Raw genomic sequence first — 26080 nt, forward strand, 5'->3', positions numbered from 1 at the left:
GTCACACTGCCATAGTTTGTAAGGAGGAGGTTGCTCTGCTAATGAATACGCCCAGTGGGAGGGAGGTTAACGTTGCTCCACTAATTGAGATTCCCAGTGGGGGGGAGGTTAACGCATTGCCACCGCTTAAAATTCCTAATGAGGGTGAATCCAGTGTTCCAAGCGTGAACGTATTTATTCCTCCTCAGCAAAATGTTGAAATGGACACTGATAGTAAAGTGGGGACGAGTAAACGAAGGGCTCCGGATGATAGTGACTCATCTGGAGCAGGTAAAAAGGTTGTGCTCGATTTGCAGGCTGTTGGTGGAAAAACTCTTCAGGATGCACCTGGAATCTCTCTACAAAGCGTGGACCAAATAAATAAAGAGGAAAACCCAGAAAAGAGTATCAGGGTTCAGCCGCTAAAACAACGCGCTTCCATTACTCACACAGACGACGTTAATGATGTAAATAATTCAGGCCACGATACCGTGAATGGTGCATCATTGATCCAAGCGAATGTCGCCGAACAGGCTGACATCCAGAATAAATCTGCCAATATAGCAGATAAGGGTGGAAACATAATTCCACAGGAATGTGGGAATAATGATTTCATGCCAATTGAGGAAATCAGTAATCAATGTGCTGATGTTTCCCAAACACAGCACTGCGTGGACCCCCCAGACAAGGGAAGGCTAGGTTGCATAGCAGGAGAAGAAAACGGTATTGACCCAGACCCCATTGGACCACTTTCTGATTTATCAGAATCGGAAGAGGAGGTGGAGGTAACAGCATTATCACAATTAATGGCAGATCAACCCCCAACCCCTCCCCATATTGTTCTCTCATTCCTCAATGAAACATATAGACAGCGAAATGTCATCATTGGGGGTCATTTCCCTGATTTGGCTCCCTTTATTCAGGCTGCAAAACTAGTCATAAAAAAATCTGAGGAACTAAACCTAACAAAATCGCAGTTTCATCGACTAAAGAAAATCATAACAAAGGCAAAGAGTGAGTACTCACAGTGTCAGACAAAATTTACTAATGAGTGATGAAGACGCTGAATCTTGCAACACTCAATATAAATGGTGGTGGGGCCAGTCATGTCCGCCAGATCCAAGTGAATAGTTTATTCAAACGGAAACAAGTTGATGTAATATTACTGCAAGAAACTCATATTATTGAGAAGGTTGAACATGACTGGTGCAGCATGTTCAAAGGTAAATGTTTCTTCAGTAATATGTCATCTGTATCTGCTGGAGTTGGGTTTTTGTTAAAACCAGGACTTGTACCTGAATCTTGCCTCTTTCAGGAGGTGATTCGGGGACGTTTTGCCTCCCTAGAATTGGTGATCAATAGCCTGAAGCTTATTATTTTTAATGTATATGCACCAAGTGAGAGTACTGACCATAAAGCCTTCTTTACTGAAGTGATAAACCATTTAAATTTGTTTGACCCAAATCAGTGCATATGCATGGGGGGAGATTTCAATTGTACGCTAGAGCCCAAAATAGACAGAAATTCACCGGAACCACATCCCGAGTCCCATGGTGACCTCTCCCAGTTTCTTTCAGGTGGGGCTTTTTTGGATGTATGGCGATTGATGCACCCAAATGACCGGCAGTTTACATGGTGTCGATGCTCCAATGGCCAAGTATCCTTAGCGAGGCTTGACCGCTGGTACATCACCCCACGATTAAGGAATATTGTAACCTCCTCAACTATTACCCCTTCCATCTTCTCTGACCACCACATGGTCACGATGGGCCTATCTTTCCCTCAATTCAAACGGAGGAGCGCCTATTGGAAATTCAATACAAGTCTTTTGGATGATACCCTGTTTAAGGAAGCCTTTCGCATCCTATGGATAGCTATAGTTGGAAAAAAGCCCCTCTTTGCTTCCACTAACCTTTGGTAGGATAATATGAAAACTCATATACGACTGTTTTGTCAACAGTTTAATTCCCACATCACTCATGAAAGTCAAATCACATTGGCACGGTTGGAAACCGAAATTCTAAAACTGCAAAACAAAATGGCAGAGCAAGAAAATGAGACAAATTATAAATTGCTCCTTGAAAAAAGGACCCAACTCCGGGAACTATTACAGGAGAAGGCTGCAGGACTACTAGTTAGACTGAGAGTAAAAAGTATTAAAGTATCGGATAGTCCTAGCAAAGCCTTCTTTCACTTAGAAGCTGAAACGAAGCCTCCCCAGCTTATTTTATCAGTTAAGGACCCCAGTGGGAATGAAATTACAAATTCTGATGGGGTAAAAATCACTATTAGAAAGTATTATTCTGAACTATTTGCTAAAAAAGATATATATGAGGATAAAATAAAATGTTTTACCTCCCATCTCCCAACCCTAACTGAGACTCAACGCCTGGAGCTGGATGTGCCTTTAAGCCTTGATGAGTTACAGCGTGCCCTGGTTGGAATGGAATCTGGAAAGGCTCCGGGAATTGATGGCCTGCCAGCTGAGTTTTACATGGAATTTTGGGACATTTTGGGCCCGGAACTATTGATTGTATTCCAAGAATCCTTGCGAAAAGGTGTAATGCCACTAAGTCTAAGGAGAGCAGTGGTGAGTCTTCTCCCAAAGTCAGGAGATCTCCGGCGGATGGAGAATTGGAGACCGGTTTCAATAATGTGCACTGACTATAAAATGTTTTCGAAAGCAATGGCAAATCGTTTGAAAAAAGTCATTGGTGATCTGGTTTTACCTGATCAGACATTCTGCATCCCCAGTCGTTCGATTTACGACAACATTTTTTTCGTGCGGGATTTAATGTATGCTCGCCATGACCAAAATGATTTTGGAATATGTTTTCTAGACTTTGAAAAAGCCTTTGACAGCATTGACCATGTTTTCTTGTGCCATGTTCTTGAAGCATGTGGGTTTGGGGTAATTTTCAGGGCCTTTATAACTCTATTGTACACTGACATCTCCAGTGTAATCAAGGTGAACAATGAACTGGTTCCCCCCATAAAGGTTCAGAGGGGGGTACGGCAGGGTTGCCCAGTCTCAGGTTTGCTTTTTGCGTTAGCAATGGAGCCATTACTTTGCACAATGAGAAAGAATATCTCTGGCCTGACCTGTTTTCCTGGAAGCCCACCAATGACTATATCGGCCTATGCAGATGATGTGTGCGTCATTATAAAAAACCACCAAGACATTGTTGCTCTTGTAAAGTCCTTAAGAACCTTTTTCATGGCTTCATCTCTGAAGGTTAATTGGACGAAAAGCAAAGCTCTTTGGGTGCCATACCTTAATAGTTGCCTACCTGTCTCAACACATCTGCCTGCTCTTCCAGAAAACTTAGAGTGGAAAGCAGATGGTGTTGATTACCTTGGTGTGTCCCTGGGCTCTACACAATTTGAGAAAAGGAATTGGGAAGGTGTGACTGGAGAAATAGACAGGAGGCTGAACCTGTGGAAAAGAACCCTACCGCACCTCTCATTTAAGGGCCGAGTCTTAGTGGCAAACAACTTGGTTGCTACAACGTTGTGGCATCGCTTTATTTGCCTGCAACCACCAGAAGTGCTGCTGGACAGGATACAGGCCAAACTTGTGGACTTTTTTTGGGGAGGCCATCATTGGCTGCGGCCAAGCGTAATATGCCATACTTCATCTGAAGGTGGTCAGAGCCTTGTTCACGTGAGATCCCGTCTCATGGCTTTTCGCCTGTGCTCCATTCAACGCCTCCTATTTGGTGAAAACCTGCCAAACCATGCCTTGGCTTGCCATATTTTACAGCAGGCGGGTAGACTCGGCTATGGTCTCGAAGTATTCCTGACTCACCTTAAGTACATGAATACATCAACGCTCCCCATATTTTACCAGAGCCTTCTCAGTGCCTGGGAAAGACTTTCCGTGAGCCGTAAAGCGGACACTTACTCCCCAGGGATGTTCGAGGTTGAACCCCTGTTCTTCAATCCTCTCTTCCCTGATGTTCTCAAGAGTCGTCATTTGTGCCAACGCTTTATTGAGGCAGGCATAAACAAAGTATGGCACCTTCGGCCAAACTCTGGTGTCGGGTGGAGGAATGTGGAGGAAATTTCAACCATGACGGCGATTCGGTCCAAGAGGACAATTGGAACGATTTTGAGGAAAGTTGTTCAAAAACGTCATCAGCTACAGAAACTTTGGAATTGGAATACTTTTGGACACCCCAACGAGTCCCCTTTTCCGAAACTGATTTTTGACTGCTTTCCCAAGGAACTTCCACCTGTTAGCACAGGGACAAGTGTATTGCACGCTGAGAGCAGCAAGAGCCTGTATAGGTGGTGGTTATCTCAAGTTCTTGGTATTCCTCCGCTAAATGGAGTAGCACGATGGAAGAGGCTACTCCCTGCTGGGCCCCCCAATGAACCTGTATGGGAATCAATGTATTGTAAGCTGATTAACAAAAGAACAGGTGATCTTCAGTGGCACCTTGCCCACTGGATCATCCCATGCAATACATATGTATGGAATTTTGCCCCAATATCTGCATGTTGCCCCTTTTGTTCTGTAAATGAGGATGTTTTTCATTTTTTTATTGGTTGTGAAAGACTTTTTCCTTTATTTGAATGGTTAGACTTTGTGTCGTTCAAAATGAATTTCAGATTTACTTTTCGATCCTTTATTTTTGGGCTCAAAAAGAGACGGCAACACAACAAAGAATATGAACTGTTGTGCTTTTTTGTAGCTACAGCAAAGCTTGCTACTTACCTGTCCAGAAAGGAGAAGCGGATTGGTAAGCCCATTCATCAATGCAATGTCATGACGTTTTTCAATGCACTGTGTGCTGCAAGGCTAAAACATGAGTTTGAGTTTTCCAAGATCATGGGTGAAATTGATGGATTTGTAGAAAAATGGTGTTTGAAAAGTGTCTGTGAAGTCCACCAAAACGAGTTGGTATTATTTTTCTCTTGATTGTTCATAATTTCTACACTTCGTAGTATTGCTGCAGAAGATTGCATTTGTTTTTGGTAAAATTTGAACTGATCAACGCATGTATCTGTATTGTTTCCTCGCTTCATCGTTTTCTCTTGTTTTTGGCTTTGTTGATTTTATACACTGTACATCCATGCACTTTATATTTTTTGGAATAAAAGGACGTCAAAAGTCAAAGTCTCTCTCTCTCTCTCTCGCCCCCTGCAGGCCGTTTTGTGGTGGGCGTGGCGTCATGGCGGCTGGGAGCAACTGCTCTGTGGTGTAGTGAGTTCTTTGTGAGTTTTCCTCCTCTCCTGCCCTCCCCTGTCCCCCCCCCCCCCTCCCTCTCCTTTCCATCCTGTGTACTTTGGCATTTTGTTTTCATCCTTTCTACACCTTTGTCTTCAAGAGAGAGAGGTTTGAGAGCGGACCCATTTTGGGTGCGGCCTACCGGCTTCGACGACGCTTTGTAAGCCTTTTTTTGCTTATAATGCACGTTTATTATTTATTCTAGTTTGATTTATTTCGGTTTGGTACCTACTTGTCCGGTTCGGACAAGTGGGGGGGTGTTAATTCACTGGGATGGTGAATGCACGCCCTCGGTTAGAGGCGTTCGACAACTTAACAAGGAAGCATGCATTTGTGTGTGTTCCACCCGAAGGAACTTACACTGAGGACATTGTTTTGTCGGTGGGGAAAATAATCGGTTGTGAGAATGTACGAGCAGCGTCGATGAATGAATCAAAAAGTTGTTGTATTTGTGTCCGATGAAAAATTCGTTCACGATGTTGTTAGTGCGGGTTTAACCACAGAGACAGGTCTCTTTGTCTTGGCGTCGCCTATGGACACTCCGTCGATGAGGGTCGTCATATCTAACGTACCCCCATTTATAACCTGCAACCAGCTGATGTCCGTTTTGTCCCGATACGGAACAGCTGTGTCGAAAATCACAATGATTCCGCTCCGGTCTCAGGATGAACGTGTTAAACACGTGATGAGCTTCAGACAGCAGGTGTATATGGTGCTTCCGGATCGAGGCGATGACACGGGGTTAAACATCACGTTCAAGGTAAAGGTGAACAACCATGAGTACCAGATGTATGCGTCATCGGCCTCATTAACATGTTTTCAGTGCGGAGCTTTTGGCCATGTGAAAAGGTTTTGTCCAAAGGTATCATGTGTACGGTGCGGTGAAGCAGGTCATAGTGACGCTGATTGTAAAAGAGATAACACCCCGGTCTCTAACGTACGAAACAACGTAAACCGAAATACCCGAACGGTTCCTACCGCCGCTCCCTCGCACTCGAGGAGTAGGGATAATACTCCTGTTCGTCTTAGTCAAAACGACAACACCGCTGATTCGGTAAATAATGAAATAATCCCAGATAACCCACCTGTTGTGGCAGATGCTACGTGCAGTGAGGAGATGGAAGAAAATCCCATTGTGGTGACAAAAAAACGAAGAGCACCTGGTGCTTGTAACTCCAACATTACTTTGAAAAAGGTAGTGTTGGATAAAGAGAGTGTGGGTGCAGACGCCCTGGAACGTCTTTCTCAGGTGTCCACAAGCTGTATTGACACCAGGGAGAAGGAACCTGAATTAATTAATTCTGAAACATTATCGGGCAGCACCGAAAACCTGGGAGAAAAAGTAGATGGTGAGACAAAAAATGATGGTGAGCTCATTAGTGAGCCGCCACCTTCACTACCTGCTGAGACCGAGCACATTGGGAATGTCTCAGCCCCAAGCTCCTCTTTACCACTGCAAGATCTAAATCATGACACTGGTTCGTCAACTGAGCCAGTGAACATCTCCCTGCAGGAGGGTGAAGCCGAGATTTCAGCTCCTGCTGAATGTCCTGGGTACCAGAGTGAGGATGACTCTACCATAGAACATTCCAGCAAATCTTCGGACATGGCTGGAATCAAAATGGGGACTGTGCAGACTGATATATGTGACCTGGGCGGAGCTGTTTCTGATTTGTCAGATTCAGAGGATGAAGTTGAGATGACTGAGTTGTCTCAATCTTCATCAGATCAGTCATCCATAGCCCCTCAACTTGTTATTTCTTTTCTGAATGACACCTACCGACACCGAAATGTGATTGTAAAAGATCATTTTCCTGATTTAATTTCATTCATCCAGGCTGCAAAGGACATAATTAGGAGGCCGGATGAATTTCATTTAACAAGGTCGCTGTTTCATCGGCTTAGAAAGGCTGTTACAAAAGCAGGGAGCGAGATTTCCCAACAACCGCTCACGCCTTTTGATAATCCATGAAAAAAATCACCTTTGGAACCTTAAATATGAATGGCGCAGGTGCAAGCCAAAACCGCCAGGTGCAGGTGAAAAGTTTATTTGAGCGCAAGAAAATTGATGTACTCTTACTCCAGGAAACCCATATAATTCAAAATGGGGAGTATGACTGGTGTCGCCTCTTTAAAGGACAATGTTTTTTTAGTAACATGTCTTCTTCTTCTGCTGGTGTAGCCTTTTTACTCAGACCAGGCCTAGTACCTGAGTCATGCCTCTTCCAGGAGGTGATTAAAGGCCGGTTTATTTCATTGGAACTGGTCATTAATAATTTTCGGTTTACACTATTCAACGTTTATGCACCAAGTGAGAGTGTGGAACGAAGAGCTTTCTTTTCATCTTTAATTCGACACATGCAGTCGATAGATCTCAATAATTGTATTTGCATGGGGGGTGACTTTAATTGCACCTTTAAACCCAGTTTAGACCGAAATACAGCAGAACCTCATCCCGAAGGTAGTACTGATTTGTTAAATTATTTTTCGGCAGTGGGTGTGCTAGATGCATGGAGACTGCATTACCCCAACAAATCTGAGTATACTTGGGGACGATGTGCCAATGGGAGAATGACCTTCGCTAGACTTGACCGTTGGTACATAAACTCACAGTTCAGGAATGCGGTTATCTCTCCAAATCATTTTCCATCTTTGTTTTCTGATCATCATTTAGTTACCATGGGCCTCTTTTTCCCTCAACCCTTACGCAAAAGTGCATACTGGAAATTCAATACCAGTCTTCTCGAAGATGCTTTGTTTAAAGACGCCTTCCGTGCTTTTTGGGTCATCCAACTTTCAAGAAAGCCCTCTTTCTCTTCTTCAGCATTATGGTGGGATAACACAAAAGCTCAGATTAGAGTGTTTTGTCAGCAGTTTGTTTCAAATGATACTGACGTAAAAAATATAACAATGGCTTGTTTAGAAGCTGATATTATACGGTTAGAGTGTAAACTGGCTGAAGATAATATCAGAAGAGACCACAGGTTATTGGTTGAGAAGAAGGCTCAACTGAGAGAGCTGATTCAGGAGAAAGCAGCAGGCCTGTTAATCAGATTAAGAATAAACAATTTAAAGGTATCAGACACCCCGAGTAAATCTTTCTTCCAAATGGATTTTGTAAATAAGTCACCCAAAACCCTTTTCTCTGTACAAGACTTTAGGGGAAACATGGTTGCCAACCCTGGAGATGTAAGGTTGTGCATTAGAGAGTTTTTTTCAAAAGTTTATGCAAAACATAATGTTTGTGAGCAAACCATGGAATTTTTAACTTCTCACCTTTCATCCCTAACTGAGCCTCAGTGCCTGGGCCTGGATTCAACAATTACTTTGCCTGAGCTAACGCAGGCCCTAAGTGAAATGGACTCGGGGAAAGCTCCTGGGATTGACGGCCTACCGGCAGAATTTTTCTTGGCTTTTTGGGACCTTTTGGGCCCTGAATTATTGAATGTCCTGGAATCATCCTTGGTGCTTGGAGAACTCCCACTAAGCTTCAGAAGAGCAGTGGTGTCGCTGATTCCAAAGACTGGGGATCTACGACAGATAAAGAATTGGCGGCCGGTCTCGTTATTATGTACGGACTACAAAATATTGTCGAAAGTGTTGGCCAGTCGGTTGAAGATGGTAATCGGTGACCGAGTCCACCATGATCAGAATTACTGCATCCCAAACAGATCTATTTATGATAATATTTTTTTGATTAGAGATTTAATGGAATGTGATTGCTTGGAAAAAGATTTTGGGATAATATTCCTTGATTTGGAAAGGGCTTTTGACAGTGTGGATCATGTTTTTTTGTATCGTGTGCTAGAAGCATGTGGCTTTGGTGTCAATTTTAGGGCCTACGTGACTTTGTTGTACAACAATATATTTAGTTTATTTAAAATAAATAACGAACTCAGCTCTCCGGTACAGGTTCAAAGAGGGGTGAGACAAGGATGCCCGGTTTCTGGGTTATTATTTTCCTTGGTAATGGAATCACTCCTAATTTTATTTTGGAAAAATATTTCAGGAGTGACTGTATCCCCTGGGAGTCCTTCAGTAGTTGTATTGGCTTATGCAGATGATGTCTGTGTGGTTGTTAAGAAGGAGAGTGATATCCCAGCACTTGTTGAATGTTTAAATATTTTTTGCCTCGCTTCTTCTTTGAAGTGTAACTGGGACAAGAGTAAGGCCTTATGGATTCCCTGTCTCAAGAACATTCCACCTGGAAGAGTGCTGGTACCACCTGTGCGTCTACCAACAAAGTTAAAATGGGTGGAAGACGGAGTCAAATACCTTGGGGTTTTCCTGGGATCTCCACATTACGTCCTCAAAAATTGGGACGGGATTGTTGAGCATGTCAAAAAAAGACTGGGACTGTGGAAACGAGCTCTGCCCCACCTTTCCTACAAAGGCAGGGTTCTAGTGGTTAATAGTTTGGTGGCTTCTTCCCTGTGGCATAGGTTTATCTGCCTTCAGCCGCCAGAGGCACTACTAAAGGCAGTGCAGAGGCTACTCGTGGATTTTTTTTGGAGTGGTCACCATTGGTTGCTACCAAATGTCATATGTAGCCCCTTGTTTGAAGGTGGCCAGGGACTGATCGACATAAAAAGTCGTATCATGGCTTTTCGGCTGTGTACCATACAGCAGTTGCTGTACAAGGAACGACTGCCAAGCCGACTTCTGGCCTATCACGTGCTGCGAAAAGCAAGCGGGCTCGGATACGGCCTTGAACTTTTCTTAGTCCAACTCCAACATGTCGACACATCTCATCTACCATCATTCTATCAGAGCCTTCTGAATGCCTGGCAAAGCCTTTCGACTAGTCGCCAGCAAGAAACCTATGCTACAAGCATGTTTGTGGAAGAACCCCTTTTTTACAACCCACTGTTTCCTGCAATTCCAAGAAGCCGAGACTTTTATCAACACTTTATTACAGCGGGCATAATCAAAGTGTTGGACCTCCGCCATGATTCTGGTTGGGGGTGGAAGACGGTGCAAGAGATAGCTGATATGACTGGAATATGGTCAAACAGAATAATCGGAAGAGTACTAAAGGAAATAGTAAAGAAAAGCTTCCAACTTGGACTAAGATGGACCCAGGAAGTTTTAGTGACATCCAATGACTGGCATTTTCCTGGTTTATTGGTACAGCCTAGTCACGGAGACTTGCCCCCAATTAGTGAGGGACAAAACATTTTTCAGAAATGCAGTAGTAAAGACCTGTATCGGTTATGCACTGCAGTTCTGCTTGGGAACTCACCGTTAAATGGAGTGGCCAGGTGGAAAGGGCTAATGCCGGAAGGACTCCCATCTGAGCCTGCATGGGAATCAATATACAGTAAGCTGGTAAGCAAAAGGACAGGTGACCTCCAGTGGCGAATGATACACTGGATCATTCCGTCTAATAAATTAGTGAGTCATTTCGTGCCCACATCTACGTGTTGCCCGTTCTGTGTTTACACAGAGGATGTGTTCCATGCGTACGTTGATTGTGCAAGGCTTGTGCCTTTATTTCAATGGCTGAACTACATGGCTGGAAAAATGAAGATCACTTTTTCTCTGCGATCATTTATTTTTGGTTTCAATGATATGAAAGAACATGTACATATGTTGTTTTTGTTTTTAGTGGCCACGGCGAAAATGGCAATTTATTTATCGAGGAAGGAAAAACTGAAAGGAAAGCCGATTGGGCAATGTGATGTCTTGTTCTTTTTTAATGCCTTGATATCTGCAAGACTCAAACTTGAATTTTGTGATTCTGAAAGAAAGAAATGTATTGATGAGTTTATGAACATCTGGTGTTTTGATGGGATCTGCATGGTGCAGGAGAATGAATTAATGATATATTTGTAGGTTTGTTTGGATTGATTCAGTGTGTGGTCGGTTTTTCTGTTGTTGTTTTTCTTTTCTAGTTCATTGTACTGTTTTGATTTCCTGTCATTATCTCTTTTTCTTTTCTGTATTTTTGATTATTGTGCCTGTATTGAATAGTATCTTCACCGACTGGCTTGTATTTTTATGTTTTTGTAATAAAAAGTCAAAGTGTGTCTGTGTCTGTCTGTGTCTGTCTGTCTGTCTGTCTGTCTGTCTGTCTGTCTGTCTGTCTGTCTCTCTCTCTCTCTCTCTCTCTCTCTCTCTCTCTCTCTCTCTCTCTCTCTCTCTCTCTCTCCCCCCTGCTGGTCGTTGGTGAGTCGTGCGTGGGTGTGGCAATCATGGCTGCTGTGTGTGAGGAGCTGTGAGTACTGTGTTGTGGTGTTGCCTTTCCCATCCGCCTTTTCACTCCCTCTGTGTCCTTGTACGTGTTTGTGAAGGTTTTCCCCGTGTTTTTCCTTCTTTGTTGAGACAAGAGAGAGAAAGAGAGCGCGCATGGTGAGTTTGGTGCGAGTCCTAAAGAACCTTGTGTTCTTCGGGCCTGTGCTCTGCTTGCCGTGTTCTTCATTATCGTCGTTTATCGGCTCCTTTATTCTATTTCTTTTCATTTTACCTTCGCCTGCAGGCTTTGCTTGCGATAGGTTCTATTTTGTTTTGTTTTTTCAAATATTTCCTTAGTTTTGGTTCATTTATCGCTATGGCAAGCGGTCGTTTGCAGAATAGTATTTATGAGTCGCTGACTCGAAAGAATGGAGTCATCGTGAGTCCACCCGACGGAGTTCGGGTCGAGGACATTGTGTTGGGCTTGGGAGAGCTCGTTGGGATCGAGAACGTTTTAGCGGCTTCGAAGATGAACCAACGAGTTGTGGTTTTTCTTTCAGAGGAGCGCTACGTAGCCCAGGCGGTCGAAACGGGTTTGTCGGTACCGCCGGACATTTTTGTTAATGTGAGTCCGATGGACACGCCGGCGGTGAAAGTGATTTTGTCGAATATTCCGCCGTGCGTGAAAAGCGGAGATATTGTGTCCGTTTTAAAACAGTTTGGGACCGTGGTGTCACGAGTCTCCATGATTCCTCTTCGTTTGCGATCCGATTCAACGGTTCGTCACATAATGTCGTTCCGACGGCATTGCTACATCGTGCTAAAGAACAAGGCCCAGTCGCTCAATGCGTCGGCAACGCTGGTTGCTGATAAGCGAAACTACATGATGTACATCGCAACGGAGACGATGACGTGTTTCACCTGCGGGGAGCACGGACATTTGAAAGGTGCTTGTCCGACCTCCATGTCCGGTGGCACATCGACACGGACGGAGCCAAACGCTGCCTCAAGTGGCACATCGACATGGACCGAGCCAAACGCTGCCTCATGTGGCACATCCAGGACGCTGGATCAGCCTTCACTTCCGAGGCTTGAAACTGAGGAACCCCCGACGGAAGACGGGGTTTTCATCACTGTGACCTCCAAGAAGAGGCAAAAACGTGGCGGGGTTGGTGAGGACGTGCAATCGAGCCGTCCGAAAAAAATGGCGTCGGCAAAGGAGCTTAACGTTCCTGTTTCAGAAACGGATTCGTCCACGGCTGGTTTTGCTTTGCAAAACAGATTCAGTGTTTTAGGCGAAGAAGAAGAAGAAGAAGACGTTTCCGCACCTGATTGTTGCGAGCCGCGCACAACGGCCCCAGAACCGATCGTAAACACCTCCATGACTACTGGCAAGGTGACCTCTAATGAGGTGCCTGATGCACCCCCACTCCCTGTTGAGTGTGAAATGTCGGAAACCATGGAGGCGGAAAATGTAACGACCTCTTCTCCGGTAGAGTGCGAAGCCTCCGTTGCAGAAACCTCAGTTTCTCACCTGGATTTTAAAACCCCCATTACGGAAACACCGGTCCTGCCTCTGGAAAAGGGCGATTTTTCCGCTGTGGAAACACTCACATCAGAGTGTGTTAATGTTAATAGAAACTACTCTGATGATGACTCAGACGGTGCCTCGTCGCTTGCCTCCGGTGCTAGTATTGAAGCCTGGAATGATCCAGGTTTGGCTCAAGGTTCCGAGGGAGGCGCTGAAGTGTCACCCACCAAGATCTTAAAGTTTCTTCAAGACACGTTTCGAAAGAAACAAATCAAAATCAATAATTTTTTCCCAGATTTGTCTGCTTTCATAACTTCCTCCAAACATCTCCTCCTCAAGGCAGAACAGCTTGGTGTGACAGAGTCACAAGTGTTTCGCCTTAGGAAATGTGTGCTCAAAGCCAGGAAGGAGTTGCAGGCACAGTCTGACTTCTTCCCCACTTAATTATTCATCTTTAAATTTACAAGATGACCTTTTCTATTGTAACCTTAAATATTAATGGGGGGTGCTCCCCCCTGCGTAAGGCCCAGGTAAAGTCGCTTGTCCAGCATAAACGCTTTGATATTGTTCTTTTGCAAGAGACGAGGTGTAGCCCTTCTTGCGTTAGTGAATGGAACAGAATGATGAAAGGACAGTGGTTCTTTAGCAGCTTGGCCTGCTCTCGTGCTGGAGTTGCTGTCTATTTGCATCATTCTTTCTGTGCACAGGGTGTCGCTTTTAAAGAAATTATTAAAGGGCATTTAGTCTCAGTGAATTTCTTTTTTAATGGTTATAAGCACACGATCCTAAATGTATATTCACCGAGTAATAGCACAGAAAGATTTAATTTTTTTACACAGTTGGATTTTACTCTCACGCACCTTGACTTTGATGGTATTGTTTGTCTGAGTGGGGATTTCAACTGCACAATGGACCCCACTCTTGATCGCAATGGAGCAGAGCCCCATCCAGCAAGCTTGGTGCCTCTAAGGGGAGCATTGTCCAAGTTTTCCTTTGTGGATGTGTGGAGGCTCCAGAATCCATCCGCACGTCAATATACATGGTGCCGCTGTGCAAATGGCCGGCTGTCTCTTGCGAGGCTGGACAGAATATATGTCAACAGTGACTCCTTAAATGTTGTGGGCCACGCTGTTGTAGCCCCGAGCGGTTTTTCGGACCACCATATGGCCATTCTTCATGTCCTTTCTCCGGCCCGGAATCGCGGTGCTGCTTACTGGACTTTCAACGTCAGCCTCTTGCAAAATGAAGCGTTTCTTGATGCTTTCCGGGCCTTTTGGGAAGTTATAAAGTTGCGAAAGCCTTCCTTCTCTTGCCTTGGGCAATGGTGGGATAACGCAAAGGCCCAGATTAGGTCATTTTGCCAACAATATAACTCCTTTTGTACGAAGAATGAAACAGCGATGCAAACTCTCATCGCCAAAGAGATCTTGTGTCTGCAATCAAACCTTCCGGCCCAGAGCGCTGAAAGGACTTGTTCTTTAATTGTGAAGAAGAAAGCCCTCCTTGCTAAGCTCTGCGCAAAGCAGGCTCGAGGGGCTCTAATACGATTACGAATGGAGAACCTGCGTTTCATTGATACCTCTTCGAAATTCTTCTTCGGTTTGGAACTGCGAGCGAAGAGAAACCAGCAAATAACTTCACTGTGCACACAAGGAGGTCGAACGACTCAGGACCAAAACGAGATCAGAAATTTGGCCAAAGAATATTTTTCAGATTTGTATTGTGCTAGGAACACAAAGAAGAATGTGATTCTTTCAATGACTGCTTCTCTGCCAACCCTGTCTGAGTCCGCACAGCAGCAACTGGACGAAGAAGTTACCCTAGGGGAACTCTTTGCCGCTTTGCAAACTTTGCCCACCGGCAAGGCTTCGGGGCTGGATGGAATCCCTGCGGAGCTCTATAAGGCCTTCTGGGACCAACTGGGACCCGAACTGCTCGGCCTCTTAATTGAGGGCCTGCATTCAGGCTTATTACCACTCAGTTGCCGTAGGGCTGTACTTGCCCTTATACCCAAGAAGGGAGACCTACAACAACTTCGGAATTGGCGTCCAATTTCCCTCCTCTGCACTGACTATAAAATTATTTCAAAAACTCTCGCAAACCGCCTCAAGCCTGTCATCGGGGATATTGTACACCCCGATCAATCATATTGTATCCCAAAAAGAACAATACATGATTGTATTTTTATTGTGCGTGACGCGATTGATATTTGTACCGCGGAACAAAGAAATATTGGTCTAGTGTTTTTAGATCAAGAAAAGGCTTTTGATGCCATCGATCATTTTTATCTCTTTGCTGTTTTACGGGGGTTTGGTTTTGGTGAAACTTTCATCGGTCACGTCAAATTATTGTATAATAATATTTTTAGCCTGCTTAAGGTGAATAATATTTTAAGTCAGCCTTTTTCTGTGACTCGGGGTATTCGCCAAGGGTGCCCTTTGTCCGGCCTTCTTTATTCCCTCTCCATTGAGCCTCTTCTGAATCGGTTGCGCACACGGCTTCGTGGTTTCTGTCCTCTGCCATTGGCCAACCCGGTAAAGACCGTCGCTTATGCGGATGACCTATGCGCGTTTGTTAATTCGGATGAAGATATTTGTGCCCTGGTCGAGTCCACCAATGAGTTTACCTTGGCTAGCTCCGTAAAGGTCAACTGGCAGAAGTCCAAAGCTCTTTACTTAGGTCCCCAGAATGGTATCCCCCCTCCGACCCTGCCAATGCAGCTTGAGTGGGCACATGATGGGATATGCTACCTCGGGGTCTTTCTCGGCACTCAGGATTTCTTTTCTAAAAACTGGGAATCGCTGATTACCAAGACTGAGCAGCGGCTGCAAAAATGGAGGGGACTATTGAGACAGCTTTCCTATCGGGGTCGTACTCTGGTCATCAATAATCTTGCGGCATCGATGCTGTGGCATAGGTTTATGGCACTACAGGCCCCAGGTTCTATTCTTAAAAAGCTCCAAAGTATTTTTATCAATTTCTTTTGGGATGGGAAGCACTGGCTCCGGCCCGGCGTAATAAGTCTGCCCATTGCTGAAGGTGGACAGGGATTGATAGACGTAACAAGTAAAGTGATGGCTTTTCGCCTCCTTGCATTACGAAGGCTGCTGTATTCCGATGTACCATGGAAAGCCTTTGCTCACTGCTTGCTCAGGCAAGCAGGGAGACTTGGCTTCGGTGACGAAATCTTTCTTCTTGACGCAGCGAGGGTGGACATAACATCGATCCCCTTGTTTTACAGAAGTATGCTGGAAGCATGGCGGACAGTCGCGTTTTGCCGCGACACCAGTGCCTATACTCTCCAAATGTTTTTCAATGAACCAATTTTCTTTAATCCCTTTTTTAAAGGGGTCTGTAGTGACCGTTCTTTTGTGCAAAAGTTCATTGATGTCAACTTTACCAGGGTCAAGCACCTTAGGAATCCCTTTACATATAGATGGAAGCCAGCTGCTAATGTTGCCGTGGCAACTGGTGTGAGATCCATCAGAGTTATTGGAAGGATTTTCTCTGTGATTTCACGAGCTTTTAAACTAACCGGGCTAAAGTGGGATCCAGAGATTGAGGCTGCCCTCCCTCTGTCCCAATGTCCTTTTCCTCGTCTTTTAATTTCATTTCGGGGTTTTATCTCCTTTAACTCGATGGAGAAATCCTTGGTGTATAGTCTAAGTGTTAACACTCTCATTCCTGACAGACCTGCAGAGCCACGAGCTCATTGGAAAGCGTTGCTTCAAGCTGGCCTTTCCGCAACAATCAAATGGCACGTGATGTATAAGGAGCCAATCGTCAAGCGCTCTGGGGATTTACAATGGCGGCTGGCGCACTACATCTTGCCTTGCAATGTTCTGTCCCATCGCATATGTTCTGAAAATTCAGAATTGTGCCCCTTCTGCGATGCCCCTGAAACCATCTTTCATGCCTTCATTGAGTGTTCGAGACTGTCCTCCCTTTTTAATATTTTATTACGTGTGACTCAGGGGCTCGGTTTGATTTTCACACATTGTGTTTTTATATATGGTTTTAATATTTCTCATTTAAGTAAAAATGAATGTTTTTTAGGGAACTTCTTGTGCTCTGAAGCAAAGCTTGCCATTTATCTTTCAAGAAAACGGAAATTGCAGAACATTGATATTTTAGCTGATGACCTTTTAAGGATTTTTAAAGCGTCGGTTACATCTCGTGTCCATTTTGAGTTTGAAACCCATGATTTTGCTGTCTTTGGAAAACGATGGTGTGCCAAACAATCTTTATGTAGCTTGGTCAATGGTGTTCTAGTAATTAATTTATAATCTGGAATCTTTGCTTCTATGTTACCCCATCCACCATGCTCTTCCTCTGCATGTGTTGCATGTATTTTTCTTTGAAGTAAGCCATAACCCTTTTGTTTGGAAATAATTGTCTGGAATCACATTGAATGATACCTTTCAATAAAGAGGAACAAAAATCAAAAAATCTCTCTCTCTCTCTCTCTCATATCCTCTCTCTCTCTCATATCCTCTCTCTCTCTCATATCCTTTCTCTCTCTCTCATATCCTCTCTCTCTCTCATATCCTCTCTCTCTCTCATATCCTCTCTCTCTCTCTCTCTCTCTCATATCCTCTCTCTCTCTCATATCCTCTCTCTCTCTCTCTCTCTCTCATATCCTCTCTCTCTCTCATATCCTCTCTCTCTCTCTCTCATATCCTCTCTCTCTCTCTCTCATATCCTCTCTCTCTCTCTCTCTCATATCCTCTCTCTCTCTCTCTCTCTCTCATATCCTCTCTCTCTCTCTCTCTCTCATATCCTCTCTCTCTCTCTCTCATATCCTCTCTCTCTCTCTCTCATATCCTCTCTCTCTCTCTCTCTCTCTCATATCCTCTCTCTCTCTCATATCCTCTCTCTCTCTCATATCCTCTCTCTCTCTCATATCCTCTCTCTCTCTCATATCCTCTCTCTCTCTCATATCCTCTCTCTCTCTCATATCCTCTCTCTCTCTCATATCCTCTCTCTCTCTCATATCCTCTCTCTCTCTCATATCCTCTCTCTCTCTCATATCCTCTCTCTCTCTCATATCCTCTCTCTCTCTCATATCCTCTCTCTCTCTCATATCCTCCCCCTCTCCCCCTCTCTCCCTCCCCCTCTCCCTCTCCCTCCCTCCCTCTCTCCCTCCCTCTCTCTCTCTCTCTCTCTCTCTCTCATCCAACGTTTACTTGTTTGGCACATTACCAGCATTGGGGCACATTGTTGCTTAAAGTATAGCATCAGGGAGAGAGAAGGGACCAAACTCCCTTTCATGAGTAGAAGTAGGTGTGCTGGAAGAAGAAAGAGGGCAATAGGCAGGACAGAGAGGGGAGAATTTACCACAAAATTATTTTGTAGACAAGTTACGGTTCGTCATGCAGGTGAGTGGGTGAAAAGGCTCAAATTACCGACCACAAAGTATGGCTAATCCTTTATTATTGGTTGTTGCATCAGCCTCTCTGCGGTTCCTGTGACCTCTCCATCAACCACCCAAAGCTCCGCGGTGTGGCTAATAATAGTTCTTTTTCTTTTAGGTCATGTGCTTTAACGTGTGCTCAATCTGCAGGGTGGTAGTCGGTTAACTGGGTTACTGGAGGTGGTGGACAGGAGGGACGGGGGCTCTGAGTCAACTTTGGACAGACTAACAGCCTGTCTCAGTGCACAAGCTAAACCGGAAAAGAGCATTTATTGCTAAATCGAGCTCGGGTTAACTGGATCCACATGGGTAGGGCAAAGTCAATTTTATTTTTCTCTCCATTTTTGCTCATTGTAAACCTTTTTATTCTCAAAGCCACAACACTAGCCAATACTGTTCAGCCCTCTCAACCGCCACCCACAACCCCTCCTTTGCAGATAAGTCCATGACCCAAATACAAAGTGCAACGCAGCGAGGTCTGCTGGATACTGACAAAGAATAGTTCTGTACAAAAATCCATGATGTGTGAAGCTAAATGCATAGTCTATACTTGATGATTCCTGTTTGGTCAAGCAAGGGGTTTAAATCACAATTTCTTTATTCAGTATTGCTTAGAGAAGGAGATGAACGTGGAGGAGTTGGCAATCACATTTACCATGCCGGTTGCAGTAATCACACTATCATTAGACATGGCGGCGATGGTACAGATGAGGTAAAACCAACCTATATAATCTTACCAGCCCCTGGAATGATTCCAAGCCTCGTCTCGACAAGTCCCATTTTGGCCACATCAGCTGTAAAATGAAGAGTATGGGGGAAGTTATTTGTAAAGCCTGACAACCACACTACATACAGTATTGTCATGGTTTCCAAAGTAAAAGTAGTGGTAATAATGACATTATACAGATTCTATACATACACAGTTAACAAACATTGGTACCCAGTGGCGTAGTGATGGTTTGTGGCGCTCGGGGCGAAGGTCAAAAATATCGCCCCCTGCAGGCACTGACAGTCAGAAATTCCTATTGAGGGGGTCATATGGAAGAGCTCTAAGCTTCCCCAGCGGGCTCAGCAGCAGAGCCCTGGTAGCTGTTCAAAATGAGAATAGATTTAGATATGATCTCCTGAGATTATTAGGCTTATTAACTACAAAGAATCCGGAAGAATTCCTATGTTTCTAAACACGCGTCGCCATGTTAAGGTGCATGGAGCAGTTTAATTGGTCCTTCCATGGCATGGTATTCCTATTACAAAATAAATAACAAAAACAATGATAACATTGTAACAAAGCATTTATCTATCTATAATTCCAGTAATCTCTGTGTGTGTGTGTGTCTGTGTGTGTGTGTGTCTGTGTGTTTGTCTGTGTGTTTGTCTGTGTGTTTGTCTGTGTGTTTGTCTGTGACCGCTGTTTCTCGACAACCACGGGTCCGATATACTTGAAACTTGCCAGGTATATTGCTGGGGACCTGAGGATGTGCCTTTTCAAGGTTTCATATTAATCGGAGAAGTAGTTACCGAGCAATGTCCAAAAAACGATTCAACCAATCAGAGAGCAGCGAGCTATCACGTGTGCCGAACGTGGCGAACAGACTCTGCCTCGGACGGCACATTTGAGAGCGTATTCATTTATTTCACGTTGGCAAACTATGTTGGCGCTATGTTGGCGTTAAACTATGTTTTAAAACTAATTAAAACTAATTTGCGATTCATCGTAACTGCGATATGCGACCTTCCGGACAGTCAAATGAGGACGTCACTTCCGGACTTACGGATAGTCATAGTGACGACGTACTGATGCTGAATGTGGCGAGCAGACGCTGCCTCGGACGGCACATTTGAGAGCGTATTCATTTATTTGACGTTGCAATCTGTGTTGATTGTTGTAAGGTACGATCGATTGTAGTACACGTTTATAATAACTCTGCCGATACAGGCCCGATTAACTGCAGCGCCATCCGAGCTGCGGCGTCGGGACGATACATTCATTGTACGGTCACATCACGCACTTACGGGCACGCCCATGGGCCCATGCATGGGCGAAGACATTTTTTTTTTTTTTTTTGGCAAGGAACGGGCACCCACGTACGGGCACGTCCTAGTTAATACTAATAATATTAACAACAATAATACTATTCGTACCATTTGGCAATAATAAAACGAACGTATAATTCCCGCCCTGGTCCAAGCAGACCTGGGCTTGGTGAAAGGTAAACTAGTGCTGAAGCAGTACAGCAGGCAGGTATGCTACAAAATCGTTAACAAAAACTACATCAAACATGCATGCAGCAAGGTGTGGTATTTCTATGGCCTAGAGACTAGAGCTGATGAGGCAGAACAGCAGAGGAAGGCAAGGTAGTTAAAGAACTCACTTGACACGACATCCTGGCCGTCGCTGATTGGGACATAACACTGTGAGATATCTAGATTTGATCGACGTAATTACATAACAAGCGTCCAACAGTTACACCCCTCCATCCCTTGGGCCAATGGGCGATCTCCATGTTATCGAGTGCATATTAAACCTCATTATACAAGATAAGAGATCTACACAGCAACACCGTAACATGGATTTATTTACTGTGAGAGGTGATAGAAATAGGAATTAGGAAAAAAGTGAATCCGGATGGAAAGGAGTTTGTAAGCATCGACCTGACACATTGACACGTAGCACGGAGTTTAAACTGTAAAACATGGTTCTGAAAGTTGCTTCTCGTGATCTCATGAGTTCATTGTATTACAATTTATATACAATGAAACTAAATGGAGCATGAAAACGTTTTTTTTGAGGGTGTCATTTGGCGCCCTATCCACTTCGCGCCTGGTGAGGTCATCCCCTCCGCCCCTCCCCCCCACCCCCATCACTACGCCACTGTTGTTACCTATTGCTTTTAAATTCAGCACATTGATCTGACAAACTTGGTAATCTCCAGATTGCCTTGGCTTGTATCCAAAACTAACACAATACGCATGTCTTACCAGCAACCCTTATATCGCAAGCCAAAGCCAGCTCCAACCCTCCACCAAGAGCTGCACCATCTATTGCTGCAATCGTAGCCATGGGCAGTCTTGCTGAGGAAGGATGGGATAGTTAGAAGAAGAAGAAGAAGAAGAAGAATCCATCAATTAATCATCTTGGTGTGGTAGTGAGGACAACCAACAATGGAATACCACCAGAGGTTGTGCGTTCCAAACTGGCTAAAAGCAGCTTTTTAAACCAAGTTTCGACACAATTAAATTTTTGATAAACCCAGCTGGTTCACTAAATGATATTTATGAAGGGGTTATCCTACCAGCCTTGCATAAAAATACCAATGGAACAAATCCATACATTGTAGTTGTTACCAATACACTTTCATCAAATATTCTGCCATTTATGTAAAGACCCCTCTCCACCATTCCACCGACCCCCCCAAATACCTCCCTTCCCTTCCGCCCACTCCAACTCTCCCACAGTTAGCCCCATACATATTGAGATGTGCTACCATATCCTACTCCAACAGTACGCTGCTCACGTACAACTCCACTGCAGAGAAAGCCTGTGTATGATGAAAGTCATTTCAGTGAATAATGGCCCATATACCACTTCAATGTTGCCATCTCATTGGAGGAACAACCACCAATGTACAGTATATGATCCCATAATCATAAAAACCCACAAAGCTCATTACGAAATTGTTGTTGCGGGCAGTTTTATTTTATTTTTTTGGACGTTTCAGAGCAGAAGTTGAGAAACAAATTCAATGCGGTATCAGGAAAGGTTTCATCTTGACGTTAAAGCCCCCTCCACTTTCTTCTTCCTTTCACTCGAGTCTGGAAGGTCAAATGCAATTATAAACCATTCAATTATATTACAAATAAGATTCTTAAGCACACCTCAGTAAAGCGTTTTGAGGGCAAGGTGAGCCTGGAAAGGAAAAAAGTCAAATAACCCCACCAGCTCATCTAGAACCAACAGGACTCACCAAAATCACTAACAAAGCCTCGCAACTTCGAGACAAATGGTGCAACTTCTGAGGCAGACATCTTGGAGCGCTCCTTAAGGTCTGCTCCTAAAAGAGAGGAAGCAGAGGTGAGACAAATAAGCCAATATTCAAACGGTGTTGCAAGTGAAGGTTGTAGATGAGTATATATATATGGATCTAGTTAATCTCTCATCTTCATCAACAGAATAATGCCTTTTTTAGAAGATCAACCTGTTTCTGAGGTCTTCCTTTCACAATACATCTAATGTATCTAACTTGAGCTATGCAGTACCACGAAAAACAGAGGACTAAAAACAAAAAAAATGTTTTTATGAATGAAGGCCCTCAATGTCAGACGACACCACAGCCATCTCTCGATACATATTGTTGCGGTTTTGAGAAACCGCTAAGAAGTAATGGCAACCACCATACAGGTCCCTTTGAATAGTTATTTCATAGCAGAACATTATCTTAGTCCCTTCCCCTTACATGGGTTAGTATGTCATTATGCGTTGGGAAGGGAAAGACAGGCCCTCCACTCATAAGGGGATAATTTCCCAGGCAGTGCATGCAGGCTCAAAAGCACACCAGCCAAGTGCGTGGTCAAATTTATCTGTCGTGCTGGAGTCCACGAGATGAGGCAGCCTCATGTCCCATCGTGGCCAAAGAGCGTCACAATAAAAGTCCCTTCGCCAAAGTGTGTAAAAGTCCCTTCAAGAGGGCTTGTGGGGGCAGGGTGACAAACTCCACCAATCGGGAGCCCGAAAACCCTCGAACAGCCCCCCACAAACAGCGGGGGCCTAGACAGAAAGGCCTGGACTTTTCCCTCCCCGCACGTGCCTGCATTACGCTCTATGCTAGACAGAAAGGCCTGGACTTTGTTCTCCCTGCACGTGCCTGCATGACACTCTCTGCTGGACAGAAAGGCCTGGACTTCGTTCTCCCTGCACGCGCCTGCATGACGCTCTCTGCTGGCCAGAAAGGCCTGGACTTTGTTCTCCCTGCACGATGCTCTCTGCTAGACCGAAATGCCTGGGACTTTGTTCACTCTGCACGTGATTTTCGCCATATGCACGTGGCCTGCCGGCTTGCCGACCTGTCTGTCCGTCCGTCCGTGTGTGTGTGTGTGTGTGTGTGTCTCTTTCTCTCTCTTTCTTTCTCTCTCTCTCTGTCTGTCTGTCTCTGTCTGTCTGTCTGTCTGTCTGTCTGTCTGTCTGTCTGTCTGTCTCTCTCTCTCTCTCTCTCTCTCTCTCTCTCTTTTTTTTTCTTTCTTTCTCTTTCTCTTTCTCTCTGCTCCCTTCCGCTGCACGTGTGCATGATGGACTCTCTTTCTGCACAAGGCCACGGCTTGATTCTCTCTCTGCTGCCTTGGACTTTGTTTGCACTCTCCACGTGTACTGGCTCTTACCTGCATGGTTCCCGACACACTCACTCCGCCGAGTTCCCGACGCTTTTTGCCTGCTCGTGTTAATGCTGGGGATTGCCTTTGCCTCTTCGTGTTCGTGCTGGGATCACCTTTGCGTCTTCGTGATCGTGCTGGGGGTGGCCATCTTGCCGGCGTAGTGCTCGTTGGTGGCCACGAGACGGAGTCGTTGCGGTGGACACAACAAGGTCCTGGTAACATCGTGGCCATTTTGCTGACAGGATCCCAACATTCGTTTCCCCTCCCCTTCCCCCGTGAATGTGTGCTGGGCGCCCTTGTTGTGTTTATTTATTGTAATCTTCATAAATCATAGAATAAGCTAAGTTTCTGCCTCTTGTCCTTTTTCCTTTCCTATCGATACGTTCACTGCAAATACTTGCAATTAAATGAAATTGTTAAACATTTCCTTTCCAACTGTCCACAAATGTCCTTTCTTTTATTGGTCCGCCATTGTCCGCGACCATGGCAATTTTGGTGTTCAGGAGCAATTAGCATCAGCCCGGCAGGTATCGGCAGTTGCTCGGCCGTCTAGGTTTCCACCCAGGAACAAAGGTGGCACACCGCCGGAGGGTATGTTCCCCGATTGAAACTGCCACGTGGTACAGGTAAGCAGTGTTCGACGATTGGACCCTGCTATCATGCGACGGACCAATTGGCGTTCGTAGTTGCTGGTTCGCAAACTGCCGAAGTACGAAGTTATTTGTGCGCAGCAGCCTCAGGTCCAGTAAGTTCAGGCTGACACCTTCATAGTAGACCCCAACCCCAGGCCGTAACAATATCTTGTGCTTTCGATATAATCTGGCATCCTAACTTACTCTCCAAACTCTCTGCCTGTAGCATCCAAGACCAACCCCACACATGGCTTACTGGCTTCCTCTACTCTAGTAGCCAACATGTGGCTCTCAACAGAATCCTTTCATCTTCTCTCCCCGTCAAGGCTTGAGTGCCCCAAGGCAGTTTTCTCAGCCCAATCCATTCTGAATCTATGGAAAATCCTCTTTATCCATTTGCTAATGACTCTACCCTCTGCCGCTCCATATCCCCACCCTAAACCCTCAACGCAGCAGCCTTTCACTCTCTGCAGACCTGGACAAAATCACAAACTGGTCAAACTAGTGGAACATGTCTTTCAATTCTGACAAATCTCACACTCTCACTATATATCTCCGTCTGGAAAACCCTTTCAGTTACTTTCTCAACAATCCTCTCAAAGAGGTTCTGTCACTCAAGCTTTTGGGTCTCACTATCTGCCATGATCTTTCCTGGAAAAAAAACACATTTCCAAGCTGGCCACCAAAGCCAGTCACCGACTGGGCATCCTCCATCGTGTGAAGTCCTTCCATGGCACACCTGAGCTCCTCAACACATACAAGGCTTTCATCTGCAGCTTGATGAAATACTGCTCTCCCCTCTGGGCTGGTGCTCCTGCCTCACACCTAGCTCGGCTTCACACTGTATAAAAGAGTTCAATTTTCATCTCATCAGACCACAGAATATTTTGCCTCGTGCTCTCAGAGTCTTTCAAGTGCCTTATTCCAGGCATGCTGTCATGTACCTTGTTCTCAGGAGTTGCCGTCGTCTGGCACTCTCCCATAAAGCCTAAATTTGTGAAGTGCTGCAGAGACTGTTGTCCTTCCGGCAGGTTCTCCCATTTCAGCGAAGAACCTCTGTAGTTCTGTCAGAGTGGTCATTGGGTTCTAGGTCACCTCCCTGACCAAGGTCCTTCTTGCCCGGTTGCTCAGTTTGGTCGGACGGCCAGCTCTAGGAAGAGTCTGGGTAGTTCCATATCATTTCCATTTCCTAATGCTGCAGCTCATTGTGCTCTTGGGGAACTTTCAACACTCTATGAATTGTTTTATACCCTTCCCCAGATCAACGCCTCCTCCAAATTCTATCTTGCAGTTCTACAGATTGTTTATTGGACTTCATGGAAGAGTTTCTGTTCTGACATGCACTGTCCTCCTTAGTGGTACTTTAAATAGAAAGGTGCGTTTCTTTATAAATCGTGTCCATTCAATTGAATTGGCCAAAGGTGGACTCAAATCAAGTTGTGGAGACATCTGAAGGATGATAAATGGAAAATGGATGCACCTGAGCTCAATTTGGAGTGTAATAGCAAATAGTGGGGGGGCCAATGTTTTCCCGTTGAATTCAAATGTTAATTTGTGGACACTGGTTGGGTTGTCTTTAGGGATGATAGAAGTTGTAGAAAAAATATGTCTCCATTTTTTTCAAGTTCTTTATAGCGGCCATTTTGGATTATCAAAATGGCGTTTGTTGAAAACCGAAATTGTCATTATCTTGGCTTCTAAATGACCTAGAGTGTTAATTTTGGTGTCCAAATGTACATATTTGTGGATAC

The 26080-nt window shown here is 44.7% G+C and overlaps 1 protein-coding gene across 3 annotated transcripts in view; it reads right to left on the minus strand.

The window, feature by feature from the left end:
* The window catches only part of AUH (AU RNA binding methylglutaconyl-CoA hydratase), a 75591-nt gene that overhangs the window by 17888 nt on the left and 31623 nt on the right, over positions 1 to 26080 (minus strand). For all 3 annotated transcript variants that reach the window (XM_068110867.2, XM_078771410.1, XM_068110875.2), the window contains exons 4-6: positions 22296 to 22382; positions 21310 to 21402; positions 19068 to 19124 (exon numbers count right to left, since the gene is read on the minus strand). In XM_068110867.2, the coding sequence (XP_067966968.1) occupies positions 19068 to 19124; positions 21310 to 21402; positions 22296 to 22382 (237 nt within the window). The remainder of the gene's footprint in view (positions 1 to 19067; positions 19125 to 21309; positions 21403 to 22295; positions 22383 to 26080) is intronic.

The sequence above is a fragment of the Myxine glutinosa genome, chromosome 1, assembly GCF_964187855.1.
Source record: "Myxine glutinosa chromosome 1, kmMyxGlut1.1, whole genome shotgun sequence".
Classification (NCBI taxonomy): domain Eukaryota; kingdom Metazoa; phylum Chordata; class Myxini; order Myxiniformes; family Myxinidae; genus Myxine; species Myxine glutinosa.